This window comes from Andrographis paniculata, unplaced genomic scaffold (assembly GCF_009805555.1).
Source record: "Andrographis paniculata isolate CXL003 unplaced genomic scaffold, ASM980555v1 Contig54END, whole genome shotgun sequence".
NCBI lineage: Eukaryota > Viridiplantae > Streptophyta > Magnoliopsida > Lamiales > Acanthaceae > Andrographis > Andrographis paniculata.
In genome coordinates, this window is record NW_026137589.1 from 2533842 (window position 1) to 2553111 (window position 19270).

Here is a 19270-nt window from a genome sequence, read left to right on the forward strand (position 1 = left end):
TACAAATTCATAAATAATCTAATTAAATTTATAAAAATTTACTTAAATCAATACATAAAATTTATCAAATTTATTTAAATTAATGCATAAAATCCATCAAACTCCCCGTAGAATTTCTAAATCCATGTAAATTCATTGACTTTTTAAAATACTACAAAATCTTACAAAATTTTACATGAATACACCCTCCTTAAATTCATTTAAAGTCAATAAATTTCAAAAAATTTGGAATAAACTTAAAATAATGTCATCTTACTTCGTCGAGATGATGTCACTCATTTTGTCCTGTTAGTAAATAATTTTATTATTTTAATTTTAATGAATAATAAGTAATTTATCACTATTTTATTTTATTTATCAATTACGTTTTATCAAATTTTAATAAATTCTATAGTTAAAAAAATGGAATTTTATTAAATTTAACGAAATTAAATTTAAATCTTAAGATAAGAATATTTATATAATTTTTTATCAATTTTTTTTTCAAAATACATAATTATTGTCAAATTAATATTAAGGTAATATATATTGAGAATAAGTATACGCGCTTGCATAATAGTGCCAAAGAAAGCTAAAAAGTCTATCTTGGCTGCTTCCATGGCGGATTGGTGACAGCATCTCATGATCATCTCATCTCATGCAACGGATTATACTTCACCACCATTCTGGTCAAAATCTTCGATTAACATATTCAATTGCCATGGCCTCATCCTCTTGTTATTTTTCAATGCATCCAAACATCCAACACTTTTTAGCCGGAGGGGAGGCCCTGTGGCTGTACCTTCCACTCGTCGAGATAACTGCAAGAGTGTTCATCGTCATCGACCATGGGGATTCTAGGTTTCTCTTTGATTGCGCTTTGGATGCTCCGGACTCTGACTGCACAGCCAACAACCGAACCCCTTGAAGGTGTTCGACGAAATGCCTCAATAACCATCTGTTGATTAATGATTGGGTTTTCCTTTTCCTTTTGTTTTATTTTATTTAATTTGGGTGATTTTCATCATCAGTTGATGCTATCAACAAGATAATCGATCACTGGAACCTGAGAAGTAAGGTGAATTTAAGCTCTGATCCCTGCGTCAGAAATGCCAGTTGGGCTCCCGACTCTGCTAATCCACGGATTGCCTGCGCCTGTTCAGACATTGTGTGCCATATAACTCACTTGTCAGTTTCTCTCTTCCTTCTATTCTTGTTTATTCGATTGTTGATTTTCAGCTAATCGTGACATGTAAGAGTGGAGATAAGTTCACATATACGTACATTTGCTCAGGAAAATATATGCTTTGGATATCTCCGGTGAACTTCCTCAAGAACTGTTTTTGCTCACTGAATTGATGGACTTGTAAGCAACTCTCTCTCTCTCTCTCTATATATATATATATGTATATATATGTATGTGTACTGATACATCTTTGAGCAATTGGTTGAATTTTGCAATGTTATTATGTGATAGGAATTTGAACCAGAATGTGTTGAGTGGATCCATCCCGGCAGCTATCGGGCAGTTGTCGAAGATGGAATACCTGTTAGTATTTTTTTCACTATATACAAAAGCTTTTCGAATTTTCGACTAGATGCTAATTAGTTTTGTGTTTACATATGATGTACATTCCTGTCTTACCTGAAAACAAATGCAGGGGTTTGGGCATTAACAACTTCACGGGACCGGTGCCATCTGAGCTTGGTAATCTAACCAAGCTCATCTCCTTGTAAGCTAATTATCTAATTATTTTATGCTGTGTTTTTTTCGACTACTGATTGAACTTTGTGAATTCCCATCTCAACAATCCAAGACTCATATCTTTTACTTCCTCTCGATACAGAAGCTTTGGCTCAAACAATTTCAATGGAACATTACCTGCTAGCCTTGCAAACTTGACCTCATTACAGCAGATGTAAGTTACTTGAATAATACTGACAGGATCCGAAACGCATCTTATTTGTGTTGAAGCCTCTGTTGATCTTTCAGGTACATAGATAGCAGTGGCGTTAGTGGACTGATTCCACAAGAACTATCGAATTTGAAGTCACTAAAAACTCTGTATTCATCGGCTCTTTTCTTAAGTCCAAGTTGTGATTATTGCTTCTTTAAGCATGAATACCTGGTTTCCGCAGTTAACTAGATTTATGCTTCAGGTGGGCATCGGATAATCGTTTCACTGGAAAGATTCCTGAATTCTTGGGAAGTTTCGGTGCTTTAACAGTTCTGTATGTTTAAAGTCTAATCTTTTTCATCAAAACTCCTGATTTATGGTTAACATTCTTCAGCCTTTACTGATGGTTTACAATTTAATTTTAGGAGACTGGAAGGAACTAACCTCGATGGCCCGATTCCTAGAAGCTTTGGAGCTCTAAAGAAGCTGGACGACCTGTACGGATTGCCAAACTCCATGGAATTAAATATGAAATATTATACATCATTAATTTAAATCTATATGCATATCATGTTCAACCTTTTGATTTTCTACGATTGCAGAAGAATAGGCGATATCGGCCCAAGTGAGAGCTCGTTGGATTTCTTAGAAGATTTATCAAGTCTATCCATTTTGTAAAAACTTGATCATCCTAGACTAGTCATATGTTTGTCTCTGTATTATATATATATATTGATGTCCTTGATTTCCCTTGCAAGCGCAGATCGTTGAGAAGCTGTCGAATAAGTGATGAAATCCCCGACTATCTTAGTACTTTCTCCAACCTGAAAGTCCTGTAAGTTAACTATCTTATCGAGCTTCCCTTCTTCAGTTCTACAAATGTATTTCGAACCTTAAAAGTTATGTTCGAAGCCCCTCGTTGCAAGTTTATTTCATGATGGAACAGTTCATCCATGACAGGGACTTGAGTTTCAACAACCTGACCGGTCGCATTCCAGCATCATTCGCAAATTTCGCTTCGTTGCAATATCTGTAAGTGATCCCCCCATCGATGGACTCTACTTCCTATCCATTTCGACCTCATTACAATCTTTATCCATGTAAGCATTTTGTTGACATGTTTTTAGATATCTTGGAAGCAATGATCTAACCGGGGATCTCACCTCAGACTTGTTAGGCGCATCGCTGATTGCCTTGTAAGCCCCAAACTCATGATTCCTACCTTTTGCTGTACGATTTATGTTCTTCGACTGCAAACTTTTACTTCACAGAGACATTTCATTCAATCCTCTCACCGGCAATGTTCCTCTAGATCGAAAAGAGATAGCAATGTAAGTATTCGACTTTAGCTATACAAAGTGGAAAATAACTACAGCCTTACATATTTAAGCTCCAACATCTACTTTGAATGCAGAAATGCTGTCGGGACATTCATCAACAACATCGACCTGAAGAACAAGTAAGTCAGAACGAAACATCCATTATACTAACAAAGTATCTGATAATCTCAACATCATTATTCATAGCATTCTTTATATGTCAAGGGATCCGAAAAGCATAGGACTCAGCACAAATTTTTTTCGAACATTCTGAAACCTATGTACATTGCTAAGTATAGTCGAAAATGTTTCAGGAAGGCGTCGACCAGGTTGCGCTGCCTTGAAGGTAGCACGAAGTGCAGTATCAAAAACCCATTCAGTAAGTTCAGTTATTGAAAATCCATTCCAAAAGCTCAGTTTGTTTTCGAATAACACTAAGATCTGCAGAATTATACATCCATGCACTGATGGTACATATATAAATATATATATTTTCTCGTAGCATCATTCTCTGTCAACAGCGGAGGCGCGGAGCATGTGTCTGCAGACGGCCTTAAATTTGACAATGATTCGGAAACAGTAGGAGCTGCCTCGTTGTTCATCAGCGCAGACAATCAATGGGGCGTAAGCACCTACGGAATCTACATTTCCAACCCCAATGGACAGATCTACATAGCGCAGACCGACTCACAAATCACAAACACTTTGGATTCTGAACTCTATAAAACTGCCAGGATATCGCCGAGCTCCTTGAGGTATTATGGCCTCGGATTGGAAAATGGAGTGTATCAAATCGATCTTCACTTTGCTGAGATACAAGTGGAGGATTCAGCCACATGGAGAGGACTTGGTCGGCGCATCTTCGATGTTTATATTCAGGTACATTATAGACTAATCGAACTCGGAAGTTCAATTACTCGATATGCATAAAATTATCTGTTTTTGCAATCCATCAAGGGTGAAAGGGTGCTTCAAGATTTCAATATAATGGCCGAGGCGAAAGGATCGAAGCGAGCCTTGGTCAAGACATTCAAAGCGAATATCAGCAACACCGTGATCGACATTCATCTATCGTGGGCGGGAAAGGGGACCTGCTGCATCCCTCACCAAAGCACATACGGCCCTCTCGTCTCCGCCATCCATGTTTCTCAAGGTACCTAGTTTCGAGCCCCTATACTGGTATAAGGTTGTCTAAATATTCTAAATTATTTTACAATCTAATCCTGAATCGATGTTAGCTATGTGATAGCTGAATAAAATTGTCCATAATTTCCTTGTGGTTTCGAAACTCAACGTAAATCCCCCTATACTGTAAAAATTACATAGCGCTCCCTTATATTTTCAAAAATGTTGCATGAAAACCCCTATGTGGTTTTGAAACTCAGTGTAAATGTCCACTTTACTTTAAAAATTGCATGGTGCCCTTATATTTTCAAAATTGTTGCATGAAATTCCCCGCCATGCAAAAAAAACATAGATAGAAAATCATTTTCTCATCAAACAAGGGAGATTTTATGGTGATGGGGTTCGATGTAACGTTTTTTAAAGTATAAGGGGACGCCATGCAATTTTTAAAGCATATGGAAATTTTATGTTGAAATTTGAAACCACAGAGAAGTTATGAACAATTGTACTATGATATCTATATCCGTATATAGTGCTGAATAAAGTTGTATGTATATGTATAAAGTTGTCTAAATATTCTAAATTATTTTAGAGTATAGATTTGAACATTCGTTAGCTATATGCCGTCTGTATTTATATATAGTTAATAATGTGTTGTTTGTATATATATCACTATACACATAATAAAACCGACGATCACTTACCCCCCTTAGCATATGCAGTGTCTAAATCCATCGATGCATTGAAGAACAACAAAAATGGTAGCAAAAGAGCACTAGGGATCGCTGTTGGATGTGCAGCAGGATTGGTGATACTAAGCTGTGTTGTCTACCTTTGGCGAGCAAAAAAGATAGGAACGGGACACACTAAAGTGCGCACGGGCTCGCCTAGACGGGAATACTAAGTTATGTTCTGCAGATATCGTTTGCGCGCACGTAGAAAATAAGCGACGCCCGTCTCTAAGAACACACACACATAAAGGTGCTCTCTCTTTACATTCTGTCACCCCTTTTAGGTATGTCTTGTGAGGATCAATGTGTTATGTTCTCAAACAGCTACTACATTTGTCGAAACTAGACGAGTAAGCGTAGATGTGTAAATGGTGATGAAATGAAGCGCGCGAAAATGCAAAGTAATACATTATTGACGATGGTCGTTCTTTTTTATCAATGCGCGGATAAATATGTATTGAAGTGAATATTTTTCGTAGTCTTTAAAGTAATCGATTACTAGCTCTACTTTGTTTTTATTCGAAAATAAGACAATATTTTTGCATGGAAATATGGTGAAATGTTGGTTGCTTGAAAATCAAGTGCAAAACCATACAAACAGACCTCAAGGAGGCTCTCGAGCCATTGGAAGTTAGATTTTACCGTTACCAATGAATATTGTTTAATTATTAATTAAAATATGATTTAGGGTATATTTGAAAAAAAAAATAAATTGAAAATATGCATGCATATGTTTTAGAAAATATATTTTAATAATATATATTATATCATTTTAGTAGATAATAAAATTTTATATAATATATATAAACATATACTTATTTATGTATAATTAATACAAAATAAATTTACATAAAAAAAAAAATAAAAATTAATATGTATATAAGTTTATTTATTTGTTTAGGAAAGATAGAAATAAGAAATCTATTGTTAAACCTATTTTATAAAATTTTGGAAAAATCCAAGGCTTGGTTAATTTGGATGCATATCTATTAGATTAGCACAAAGTTGCAATTAACACAACATATGCTGTGTTATTTGTTTTGTTATATGAACACATTTTATTTGTTGAAATATATGCGGATAATAATCATATATTGTTAATTTATATTTATCATATAATTGTAAATGACCGTATTGTATGTTATTATATCATATGGTAAATAACTATTTTCCTAAGGTAAATATATACTTTCGCCGTACTAATACAGTAGTCTTATTTATCATTTTTGTACGTTCTAAAACAATAGTCTTATTTTTATAAATAACCATATCACCGTAAAACTACCCTTAATTTTTTCATTTTTATCACACAATTGTCACTACTGTTTACACTAATACACTCACAAGAGTAAAAAGAATTTTTATCCATACTTTTTATCCACTACCAATATAATATCAATATTTTTTAAATCCCGTGTCCAACTCAATTAAGACAATATTTATGGGTCGGAGGAAGTAGTATATAATTTTTTATTTAGGGCTTGGCATTGCTTAGAGCAATTAATAAGGTTTGTTCTCTTTGTATTTTTGGATAAATATATATTTTTTATATTAGGTGTAAATAATTATATTGGCAACATAAAAAAAACAATATTTTTTAATGAATTATTAATTTTTTTTATAAGTAAATAAAGTATAGATATCGCATTAATATGCATGTATTATACTCTTATTTTTTTGAAATAATATTTATGAGAATCGATTCACCTAAAAATATTAAGTGAACAAAGGTGAATTATATTGTTAGATTTAATTTAAAATTATTAATTTTTTTTGTGTTAATCTCCACTATTTGATTAATCGAATTTAATTAGCACTACATTGATTTTAGAACTAATGTGAATGGATTTTGTTTGATTAAATTCCATACATATACAATGTTCTCACAGATAAGCTAAATTATAGTTAAGTGGTGCGTTTGTTTGGGGTTTGGATTTTGATTTGTATTTGAATAGTAAAAATCTTGAATTGAAATAGTGGTGTGATGTGATATAAATAGGTGTTAATGTGATCTTTTAAATGCAAAATTGATTTATTGTACTCCTTACATCCCAAACAAGGTGCAACATTTGTTTTTGGTACGGGTTTTTAGGTGGGCAGTATTAAGTAGGATAATTTCAAAATTATGTGATGTGATGGAGAGAGAAATATATATTTTATTTTTTTATTTGGATGATGTGAGAGGATAAAGTGTGGGGTAGAGATTAAGTATAATTAATTATTTCCTATTTTGGAAATATTGCATAGTGTTTGGGACGGGGTGAATATAATATAAAAAAATTAAAAATAGATATTTAATTTAACGTTTTAGGAATAAAAAAAAAATTGATGAATAATACTCCCTCCGTCCCTTAATAATCTATCTATTTTTCTATTTTGGTTACCTACCTAACATTGCAAATACCCTTCCAATTTACAATATATTACACAAATATCATTATCCGGTTAATTTAATCTTTTTACCTTTATTTCTATTTATTTCAATATAATACTAATATTTCTAAAATTTTGTGTAAAAAGCAAAATAAATATATAAATATGGGATGGAAAATTTTTGTATAATCCAACAAATGAACACAATCTAAAATGTTTTTATCAATTAATAATTAAGTAGGGTAACACTATATTTATGTTGTTTGTAATCAAAGCATTTTTCTTTAAAAGTATGAAATCCAAAAATTATTTTTATTTTTATTTCCGCCCAATTTGTTAAGATCAAACAGACCCTAAACACAAGAAAATACACAATTAGGCCGTATTTATTATATGGAATCATTCGTAAAACACGCCCTTAATAATACTCGCTCCGTTCCACATAATTTGTTTTTATTTTCTATTTTTGTGCGTCTCTCGTAATTTGTTCTTTCTCTCTCTGAAAAATTGATTATACACTTTAATTATATTCTAAAATTTAAATTTTTTTAATCTTAATCTATAATTATTTTTACTAATACACTTTTTAATTTAGTTACTACTGATTATACTTTATATATATTTTCGAATTTACATATATATTTTCGAATTTACAGCAATTCGTTTATCTTACCTAAGAGGGAAGGAAGGAGAGAGAGTAATAATAATAATAATAATAATAGTAATAATTATTTAAAATATTTTCTTGTATGGGCTTCCCTCACTTGAGATTTCACTCGACAAAGAAATAAAAAAAAAAAAGTAATGCAAAAAACTGTATGGCCCAATATTATTATCAGCCGCAAGTGAATGTGAGTTGGAGAGGATTTCATTTCCTGACAAAAATAAATAAATAAATAAATAGCAAAACTCGAAGGAGGTCAATTTGAAGTCGAGGAGGAGCTGAGCAGTAGCAGTAGCAGTAGCAGTAGCAGCAGCAGCAGTAACGAGTCGAGTCGAGCCCCATTGAAGAATCAATCACTTCTCAGATCTTCGGACACAATGCCCTCCTGACCTCACAATGTACGTCTTTCTTTCCCAACGTTAAAATCTCGAATCTGCATCTGCATCTCTTAGATGTAATAATTTCACGATTTCTGAAAATGGGGGTTTTGAATCTGAGCCTTGGAATTGGGGAAAAGGATGGGATCTTGTGGAGATCTAATTCGTGCTCTAAAGTTTCTGTCATTTTTGTCGATGGAGTTTCTGAATCTGAACTAAATTCCATGGTTTCTGTAACTGTTCTTGCTGCTTTCTTCCTTCTACGATGTTGTAAGGGATATAGGGTAAGATTTGATAAGATAAGATTAGGGTTCTCAAATTTTAGGGTCAGATTTGAGAAGATCTTGGTTAGGGAAGATAGAATTATGATTGAGATTCTCTTCTTAACTGTTCCAAAATTCGATTCAGTGCAGCATTGTAGGAAGAAATAGAATCGATTTGTAACTTTCGAAAATGTCCTAACATTTGGTTGATGTAAGATTTATGATTTCTCTGTGGTTAGTTCTTGTCTGAATTTTGCTAAAAACAGCCTTACTTTAGACATAAATGTCGTAAAGTTTGTTCTAGTTCTTCAAAAGCTATCATTTAGACAATGTTGCCTTTTTCGGGCCAATGACAATGTCTGTCTTTTGTTGTTAGATACGATCGGGAGCAATGGATGTCGATAGCTCTATTCCCGTGTCTGAAAATCGAGCTGATCTTGATAGTAATCTAACCATGTCTTCACAAGAAAATGGAAACATTAATGGCTGCGTGGAAGTCGAAGAAATGTCTGAGAATCTCGGGGAGCCGGTGACGAACTTGAACAATTCGGAAACTCTAGAATCTGCCCAAGTTTTTGCAGAAGAGACCGTTGAGTCTACTGTAAGAATCAGACATTACTCAACATTTTTCGATCAATCAATGATGTGGAGAATGTCCTAAAACTTTATGCATTTATTAGGAATCTGGAGTTAAAGAGACCGATGATGCGAAGAATTCAAAGCCCGCGAATGCCAAGTCCAGGACTAAGAATGGGAAACCTGTCGGCACCGGACATGGTTTGGGCAAGACCAAAGTCGTGAAAGAGGCGACGGCGTCTTCCGGTGCCTCAAACGGCAATCCCGCTCCCGAATCTCATGCTAAACGTCTCCCCGCCGTCAGGACAAAAGGAAAGTCATCGAATGAGAAACAAAAGGCTAACAACGTAAGAGGAGCGACTGTCCAAAACAATCCTGAGGTAAAAAAAACCCGGAAAAATTCCGCGCTTCTCATTTATACGACAAATCTTTGCCGCAATTATTTTTGCGAATCGTTTAAAATCGTTTGCTTTCTGATAGGGACTTTCCGACGCGCCACTGTCTTCCGCAAGTGGAGAACAGATCGAAGAGCTCTCGTATGTTTTACTATAAAAAAACTATTCGATCATATATATATATATATATATTCAATTTAATCTCTAATCGAGTTTCACTTTCCTTCCTACGGCAATGTGTTGTCTTCGATTTTTACCAATTGCAGAGAGAAGAGAAAGCTGGATAGCGGCGGTAAAGGCGCCGCAAGCAAAGTCGACGAATTCTCGGAGTCTTCATTGTATCCTTTTTAGCGTACACGATTCGAATGTGACTATCTTTTTATACTCAATATCGAATATAAAGTTCCTTGTTTGTTCTTAATATTTCCTTAGAAGTCCCACTGCTGGAGATGCGGTGCCCCGAAGAATCGGCGCTCTTCCAAGCTATAATTTCAGCTTTAAATGCGACGAGAGAGCTGAAAAGCGCAGAGAGGTTTGTATTCATTTGTTTCCAATTTTATGATGCCGAATGTTTCTATTTTTCATTTTTGTCGTCTGAGGATTGTTTATGACTTGTCGAGTAGTTTTATTCGAAACTCGAGGAAAAGATTCAGGCCAAGGAAGCGGAGAAGACTAATATGCAAGCCAAGACTAAGGTAGATGATGTTAATATCATGTTTAAAACTTTTGTCGCGTCGTCTTATTCGTATTTTATTTTATTTTTTTGGTTAAATAGGAAACACAAGATGCTGAGATCAAAATGTTGAGAAAAAGCTTGGCATTCAAAGCTACGCCGTTGCCGAGCTTCTATCAAGAGCCTCCGCCTCCTAAGGCCGAATTAAAAAAGGTAAAATCTTGATGCTCGACGAGATTTTTTTTTTCAATGTTTTTTACTATACAATATGGAGTTTGTTTTGTTTTCATTTGAAATTGAATTTTTCTTATGTGGGCTTTGGTTTTATAATATTTTGATATGATGTTATGTGAGAAAATAATGTGTTTTTATTGAGAACTGGTTAAATAGTACTCCTTTTGTCATGTAAATGTGCTCAAATATTTGGACACGAATTTTAGTAAAAGTGGATAGTACTTTGTTACTTTTTATCTTTTACCGTAAAAAATAATGTAAACATACATTTGGATGACAAAGCGACTATTATCGTAAAAAGATACTATTTATTCTTACAAAACACAATTCACGAAAGGAGCCTAATACACCCTATGTCTTGCTCTGTCGTGTAAGATGTTCCGTTTCTCTTTTGATCCGCAATACATTTGTAATCTTACATTACTCTAATTCTACAAATATCAATCATTATTATTACATGAAGCAGATTCCGACAACGCGAGCTAAATCTCCAAAGCTTGGTCGAAAAAAGGGTTCGTCGCCTAAAGCTGAGTCCAACGAAAACGGTTCGCTCAACGCTCGCGTGGCAAGGCTAAGTTTGGATGAGAAAGCATCACGAGGAAATCTTACAAAAGCGCCGCCGCCGCCGCCGCCAGCTGTCGCCAATGTTAAAAAACCGGCGAGGAAATCTCTTCCTAAGTTACCGTCTGAGAGCACAAACTTCTCGAATGAAAAGAAGAAACCTGTGAATACTTCTTCGAAAGGAATCGAGCATGAGGCGCCGGACGAGGAAATGTGTAATAAAGCTGCAATTGCGTCTGATTCGCCACCGGATGAGGCGGCGGGTAATAACGCAGCTGAGCTGGTCGAGAATCAGGCCGACGTTCAATGAGGAGGAGAGATTGATGACGACGACGGCATCCTTGAGGACAGTGTGTTAGTAGTAAAGGATCAATGTCTGATGTTATCTGCTGGAGATTCAGACAATTTGGAGATATGCTGTGATTTACTACTTGCTTACTACAATGTTGTTGAGAGCTGTTGTGCTTCAACTTTTGTTTCGTTTTTAGATATATATCGAAGTTTTGGGGCAATTATTATGAAAATCTGCAGTCGCTATTGTTCGGGTTGTTTTTTAATTTGAAATTTTTGTCTTTGGGGTAATGCAATATTAGATAATTAATTTTTTGTAAATTTGACTTTAATATATATTGGGTTCCAAATTTGCTAAAGTCTAAGATTTGATTATTAAGGTTCTGTTCTCCATAAAAATTAAAAAATATATATACATGTACATACATATTTTTAACTTCTAATAATATACATATATTTTCTATAGAAATATATATGTAGTAATTATTTTATTTAAAAATAATAATAACATTCCAAATATCTTATGGTGAAAATACGCCGATGAAATTTATCAACAAATGGACGTTCATGATTGAAAGTTCAATTTGCGAACGTGAGACAAAGGATTTTGAGGATATTGTTTTCCTGCTCGACCTTTATTAATAATGGTTATTTTTTCATTTTATAGTTAAAAAAAATATATATAAAAATATAATGATTTTTTACTTTAAGAAAATATTCTTTTTGACAAAAAAAAAAAAAAAAAAAAACATAGATTTAACTATTGGCAGTTAATATTTTTTATATTTTCATGTTGTATTGTTTTTTTATACTTTCATATATTGGTTAAGGCTTGTCTGTTTCTTTCGGTGAAAAACATTACTCTCTCTGTTCCGGAACTAAAATATTTATTTGTTTTTTACACGTAATTTTAAAAATATTAGTATTATATTGAAATATAAGTAGAAATAAAATAAAAATGACTAAAATAACTTTACACGTAATTTTAAAAATATTAGTATTATATTGAAATATAGTAGAAATAAAATAAAAATGACTAAAATAACCTTATTAGTACATGTAATATAAAGGTAATGACATTTGTGTAATATATTGTAAATTGTAAGGACATTTGGGTATTTCTGTATACTTTGTTATGAAAGGATTAAAATAGAAAAATAGATATTTTTGTTATGGGACGAGGAGAGTAATATTAGTGAATCCTAAATTCAAAACTGCAATGAAATTATAAATTTATCCATTAAAATTTAATTTCAATTATTATTATTATTATTGCACAAGAAATCAACTCAGTCGCACAACTATTCACCATTTTATTCTAATTCTCTTATAGTATATTAGACTCCACATAAAAATATAGTATTGTGTATAATTTAACAATATTGACAATTTCAATGCTGACCCAAACAGTAACATAATAACATCAAAACACCAGTCAAAATACTTACCCAATACCCAAATAATAATAATATTAAAGATGATTTTCCCAAAATTCAAAGTCTCATTGTCTGCACTTTTTAGGACAACATTTTCTCAATTGCTGTACAAAATTCAACGAAACATCAATTACTTTGTGAACAAGAAAGAAACAGACATCCACAGGCAGGCAAAATCAAAAAACCAAAACAAACATACATGCATACACACATTCAAAGTTCTTATTAGAAACATTTAAAAGAAAGAGACAGGTAGGACAGGACACCCTTTTTATTCATTCACACAACTTACATATATATATATATATATATAACAAAGTAGAGGTTTTCACCATTTTTCATTACATAAACAAGGTCGCATACGACAGCTTCGAAACGAGCCTGCAAAACCCGGGCTTGGTAAAAATGAAAAAACAGCCTCCCGTCAAAAGAGGCCGTCGTGGCTGGCCACCGCCAAAGCCCTCGGAGCAAACACAACAGGCTCGGAAACTGCCAAAAGCAACCACCAAACAACGACACAAACCCTATATTACCAGACCGACCGACTCACATGTATTTAGACGCTCGCTCACATAAACGATCAATCACAAACAGAAGCATATTACGATAGAGAACCAATTAAAACAGAATCCGCAAATCAAGAACCTGTAGTCGAATGGGGTCGCAGCTAAGCACAGCCACAAATAAACGGGAAAAATAATTCCCAAACAGCGAGCTGCAAAAAAAGGCTGTGGCTGTGTTAGCAGGACAAAAAAACGACTCCAGGGCTGAAATGCAGAAGACCCATTTGCATTGGACCCAAAAACTACGACTATAGTTTCTAAAAGAGTACTTGAACCAAACCACGGCAATTTCTGATCATCGCCCCCTTCAATTAATGCCTTCAAATTTAATTCTTGAAGGGGGTTTCTTCGATAGATTTTTCTGCTTAATGAAGTGTGTCGCATCTCCAGAGATGCTCGAAGAGCAAATGGATAGCGCCGGAGCTGAATCCGCAACAGCTCTGGATGTTCAAACCGGCTAAAGTGTTGCCCAAAATGGCCAAGGACGGGAAACTCTTATCAGACAATGAAGCGCAACCAGACAGGGATAATATCTGTAAATTGAGCTGCTCGGCCCCAGCCAAAACTGCAATTCCGGAATCGGTTACCAAAGACTTGGAAACATCTAATTCTGAGAGGATTGGGCAGTTTCTTGCGATTGCCATCAAGCTCAGATCAGTGACGAGCCTGCAGCCGTCCAGGTTAAGAACCTCCAAAGTTTCACCATGAAGCTCAGCAATTTCACCAACCACGTTATCAGTCACGTTGACACAGCCGCTCAGATTCACTTTCTTCAGGCCGGAATCCGACTTCCGTAAGAGAGGTAGAATGCCGGAAACAGTTACTCCCTCAAGGCCGATGAGATTCAGGTGGGTCAGATTCTGGCAGAGTTTTCCAAGCATGGCCAAGCCAGCATTGCCGAATCCAGGGCAGCCACGGACAGTCACAGATCGGAGAGAATAACAAGGTGCAGTGTCTGGGAATCGAATGTTGACATCCCGGATTCCCAAACAGTTTCCCAAAGAAATGGATTTCAATTGCCCGCCGCAGTTTGTAAGAACACTGAAAACACCACACTGTGTGATCCCATGGCACTCATCCAACTGAAGACTTTCAAGAGAACAAGCAGCTTTAGAAAATGATGTAACTCCCATGTCAGAGACAAGTGGACAATCTTGGAGGGTAACAACCTTGAGATCTGGGCAGCCCACAGCAATAGATTCAAGCCCGGAATTTCCAATTCCTCGGCAGGAAGTTACGGACAAAACTTTCAGCTTCTGCAAACCTTGACCCTTACCCATAACCCAGAATCCCCTGTCGTTCACATTAATGAGATTACCAAGCGCCATACGTGTCATGGCTGTCCCGTACTGTCCAATTACAGCAAGTGACACATCACTGATATTCAGCGAATGTAAATTTGCTTTTTCTATGACATTGCCAGCAGAAGAAAACAGATTTGCAACCCCACGGTCGCCAACAAGAGGGCATTTCTTAACAGTTACGCACTTCAGGTTGGGACAGTTCCGACCCAAAGCCAGCAAGCTTTCATCACCAATTTTCGGGCAGTATTCAATGGTAACAGTTGTCAGGTTTGGACAGTTCCTTGCAATGGCGGCTAATCCTTTGTCAGATATAGCCGAGCATTGCAAAAGCTCGAGCTTCTCCAGCAAGTGACAACCACTTGCTATATCAAAGAGGCCCTCATCACCAATTGACGATACATTCCACAATGAAAGAGCCCCCAAAGAAGGGCAGCCACGAGATATAGCCTTAAGGCCAAGATTCGACAAATTCTTTGTAAATTTATTTCCCCGGATAGAAAGCTTCCCCAAACCACCACGGCTCGCAGTTCCAACAGAGATTGCAGCCAATCGAATATCAGTTGCCTTTTTGCCTTCCAAGCATCTTGACAGATAACCATGAGGGTCAGTGCCAACAGATTCCTCATCCTCAGACCGAATTCCATTTAGATCGACAAATTCACCCTTCTCCTTAGGCATGGCAGAATTGGTCTCTGCCTCAGATTTGATCTCGGGCTCCACAGATTGTGCTGCAGCAGCAGTACATATTTCATCCCTATGGATGGTACTCAAAAGCAAGAGCCAACGTTTCGACACACAGGCACAAGCACTTCTCTCCTGATCTCCTGAAAGACGGCGGAAAACCTCAAAGAGGCACTCGTCGGGGAGGACTTCAATAGTCGGCTGCTGCTTTCGCTCCTCGCTAACAACAAATGGAGCACTGATTCGGGACCTTTTGCGAGGAGGAAAATACACATCCACTTGGCTGCTGAGAGATAGAAAAAGACCAGACTTGTTGGGGTTTCCATATAGAAATCCCCCGCAAAAACCATCATCACCTGCAAATAATAGTGTGTTGATATCAAGTAATATTCATGCTAAAGAAGCTAAAGTTCGAACAGTTGAATTTTCAGATCTAGCCCAACAAATTCAATACATACATGGATATAAATGAATTGTCTGTACAAATATAACTCAAAACACATCTCGTTCTTCGGATAAAATTAGATCCATACAAAATCTTTGCAAGAAAACATCCTAAAAACGCGTTACAAAGACACAGGCCATTAAATTGCTTAAAGTCCATCAAATAACTCAGCTACTTCAGCAGTCAGGAGCATAATTTGACTAGAAAACAAAGGTACGTAAAAGAACAAGGGGGGGGGACACAAATCTGAATTAACAAAAACTTTCAGAAAACATCCATAGAAGGATCAGATCGAAACAGATATCCTTCTTTGGGTTCAGAAGATACAAGGAAACAAAAACTACAAACATATCTTTCATTCAACGCCAAGGGAAAAAGCATCTCGACTAACGAAAGCAGAATACAGCAACAAAAATAAAATAAAAATAAAAAATCAGAAGCCATACCACTGAAATCAAGGACCTTAGACATCGTAACTGTCCAGAAAAGCCAAATCCAAGCCGCGGAAGCTCAGAAAACCCTTGTGAGAGAGCAAAAACAATCAGATCAAGCAACAGGAACACAATCCACAGTCGTCCCCCGAGAAACACCGGATGCATCAGACGGAAAGAAAATAACTAAACAAAAACAGAAAAATCAAAAACAAAAATCAAAGGCGGAGGAAGAAGGCGATGAGGAAACCCTAATCAATAGGGCAAAAAAGAGGAGAGAAAACAAAAGTCGGGGGGTGGGGGTGGGAGGGGCTGCTACGAAATGCAGAAATTGAAGATGATAGATATATGGCGAAAACCAAACAAGCGATAAGAACCGCGCGTGGCGGTGCAGCCCACGCGCGCGTCACCCTTGGCTGTCATCAGCCCCATTCCAATTTATTGTATTTTAATAATAATTTATATAATTAAAATAAAAAAATGAGGAAGAATAGAAAATGGGGCTACGTGCGATGAACCTAACTAAGATGACACATACAATGGATCTTTTCTGGCGTATATTTATTGATTACAATTTTGCAAATTGTGAAATACCAAAATTGCCCCCACCTCACCCTTGTAAGAGGAAGTATTTTACCAAATTCATCGAAAACACCAACCAACTTTGTTCATTGTACCTAATTCACTTTCCTCTTTCATCTCTCTCTTCCCATTTCACTTTGGATATTTTTTTTTATAAAAATCCCTCCATGATATCTCACGGATTTGTTTAGTTTTGGTCCAACGTTGATTTTAGTATTATTTAATTTTTAATTCGAATAATATTTTTGTATTATTTTACCTATTTTTATTTAAAACCAAAATTAAATAAACTCTATGTATAAACAGTTGCTTTTATTTAGGATGTGTTATTTTATTAAATTTTACAATTTTTTTATTATTTATTAATTTTTTAAAATAATAAATTAAATCAAATATTTATTTCTTTTATTATGCTAAAAATTATTAATATCTATTTATATTATATTATATAATTATTTTAATTTAATTTTTTATTATTAATCTTAAAATCAAAATCCCTAAACAAATACAAACTTTAGCGATAATTTTTATTTTTAGTAATATTTAAAGAATAGAGGCAGCAAATTTTTAAATTATTAAACATACATACATGAACTGTTACAAAAATATTATTTTATATTTTGACGCATTATGTTTGAGCATAAGTTTACTCAGTACGGATTTCAAAAAGTAAATTTTATAATTTTAGATGTTATTGAAAAAAAATCTTTCAAATTTTTACATATGCTATATTCTTTTCTTTCAAATTAAAAGTATTATTTTTAATATTTTCGTCTTGTCATACTTAAAAGTATATATTTTTATTTTAGTAAAAATAATCATATATTAATATTAAAATATTTTTAATTTTTATCTAAATTACAAATATATCATTACACATATAATTAATTTATATATAAAATCATAGAAATATCAAAACTCTTATGCCTTTTCACTAATCAATAAAATATTACTCTCTCCGTCTCAATACAATAGTCTTGTTTACCATTTTTGTCCGTCCTAAAACAATAGTCTTATTTCCATAAATAACCATATCACTATAAAACTACCCCTATTTTCTCATTTATATTACACATTTGTCACTACTTTTTTACACTAATACATCTACAAGGACAAAAAAGTCTTTTATCTATATTTTTTACCAACTATCCATATAATATCAATATTCTTTAAGTCTCGTGTCCAACCCAAATAAAATTATATTTATGGAATAGAGAGAGTATTATTTTTTAATTTACTATAAAATTACAAAATGGTCCTTTAGAGTGAGACGAAAGGAGTATTAATTACAACATGCGACAGAAACTCAAAGGTGATATCAAAACGAAAAGTGTCAAATTAAGTGTCAAATTACTGCTAAATATCTTTGGTATTGTCTATTTATGTTTGATTTTACTACACACTCAACCGTATGTAAATATTCTATAACCGACCAAACAAGGTTGTAGTTTAAGTTTACTACTCCTATGAACGTCAGTCAAATAAGACACAAAAACTTATTTGGGATTGTGTTTGGTAAGAAAAAATTATGTTGTTTTGTAATGAGAGAATATTTTTGTTATTATCTATCTTCTTGTTTTTCATATTTCTTATATTGAATATAATTTAAAGTGTTCATCAAGTCTGAAAACTCAATTCTGGGGGATTGGATTAGATTTCCACTGTTCAATCTCATTTTTTTTTCCCAAAAACATCAAATCAAATATCTATTTTTTATTATTTATATTATACTAAAAATCAATTTTACATTCAAAACATCATATCAACACTTATTTATATCACATCATACAACTATTCAAATTCAAAATTTTTACTATTCAAATCCCAACTTAAAATTCAAACCCCCAAACAAACACACTAATATATATATATATATATATTAAATTGTTTTAAAGTGAATAAATGAAATTTTAGTGATCAACGTTATTAATTAAAATTTTGTAAATTTATTTGAGATGTTCTATATAACAATTTTTTTTTTTCACACTATTGTACTCAACAAAGATTGAATCTTAATTGTTCATGTGAAGGGGAAGTTAACTATTTGAGCAACAATCTCTTTTTTTAAAAATGGTGTGTGTTTATATATTATTTATAAGAAGTTATTAATTAGGACACATTTAACATTATATTTACTTCTTCTTGAAGAAACATAATAAATAAATAAATAAATATATTAGTAAGTTGAACATAATATATAACTCTTATATTATTATAAAATATGAAACAAAAATAATAAAGTATAAAAGGTACAAAAATATATACTTATATATACTATCAAATTTCACAATCATAATTTTAAAAAATTGCACCGGCTGAGGTTGTCCAAATATACACCTTAATGGTACACTTGAAAGTTTGAGACATCT

General features: G+C 34.0%; 3 protein-coding genes across 4 annotated transcripts; 2 read left to right on the forward strand and 1 right to left on the reverse strand.

The window, feature by feature from the left end:
* The first annotated feature begins 570 nt into the window (after positions 1-570).
* On the forward strand, positions 571-5559 carry LOC127255881 (probable LRR receptor-like serine/threonine-protein kinase At1g56130). The gene is made up of 19 exons (XM_051281639.1): positions 571-909; positions 1011-1167; positions 1274-1345; positions 1457-1528; positions 1641-1712; positions 1827-1898; positions 1973-2044; positions 2140-2211; positions 2303-2374; positions 2480-2551; positions 2641-2712; positions 2838-2909; positions 3005-3073; positions 3149-3208; positions 3292-3336; positions 3511-3575; positions 3699-4075; positions 4154-4349; positions 5044-5559. Exons 1-19 carry the CDS (start codon positions 828-830, stop codon positions 5223-5225), a joined length of 1953 nt encoding a protein of 650 aa, XP_051137596.1. The 5' UTR covers positions 571-827; the 3' UTR covers positions 5226-5559.
* A 2766-nt stretch (positions 5560-8325) lies between these two features.
* Positions 8326-11755, forward strand: LOC127256003 (protein WVD2-like 5). 2 transcript variants are annotated; one of them, XM_051281829.1, is made up of 9 exons: positions 8326-8487; positions 9106-9330; positions 9410-9685; positions 9786-9841; positions 9967-10038; positions 10133-10232; positions 10324-10395; positions 10476-10586; positions 11071-11755. In XM_051281829.1, the coding sequence occupies exons 2-9, from the start codon at positions 9121-9123 to the stop codon at positions 11476-11478; spliced, it is 1305 nt and encodes a 434-aa protein (XP_051137786.1). In that variant the 5' UTR covers positions 8326-8487; positions 9106-9120; the 3' UTR covers positions 11479-11755. The 2 variants fall into 2 exon arrangements, with proteins under 2 accessions (XP_051137786.1, XP_051137787.1); XM_051281830.1 differs by having other exon boundaries at positions 11074-11755.
* A 1393-nt stretch (positions 11756-13148) lies between these two features.
* On the reverse strand, positions 13149-16643 carry LOC127255549 (EIN3-binding F-box protein 1-like). The gene is made up of 2 exons (XM_051281125.1): positions 16335-16643; positions 13149-15799 (listed from the first exon to the last, which is right to left on the reverse strand). Exons 1-2 carry the CDS (start codon positions 16357-16359, stop codon positions 13824-13826), a joined length of 2001 nt encoding a protein of 666 aa, XP_051137082.1. The 5' UTR covers positions 16360-16643; the 3' UTR covers positions 13149-13823.
* Between the last annotated feature and the right edge of the window lie 2627 nt (positions 16644-19270).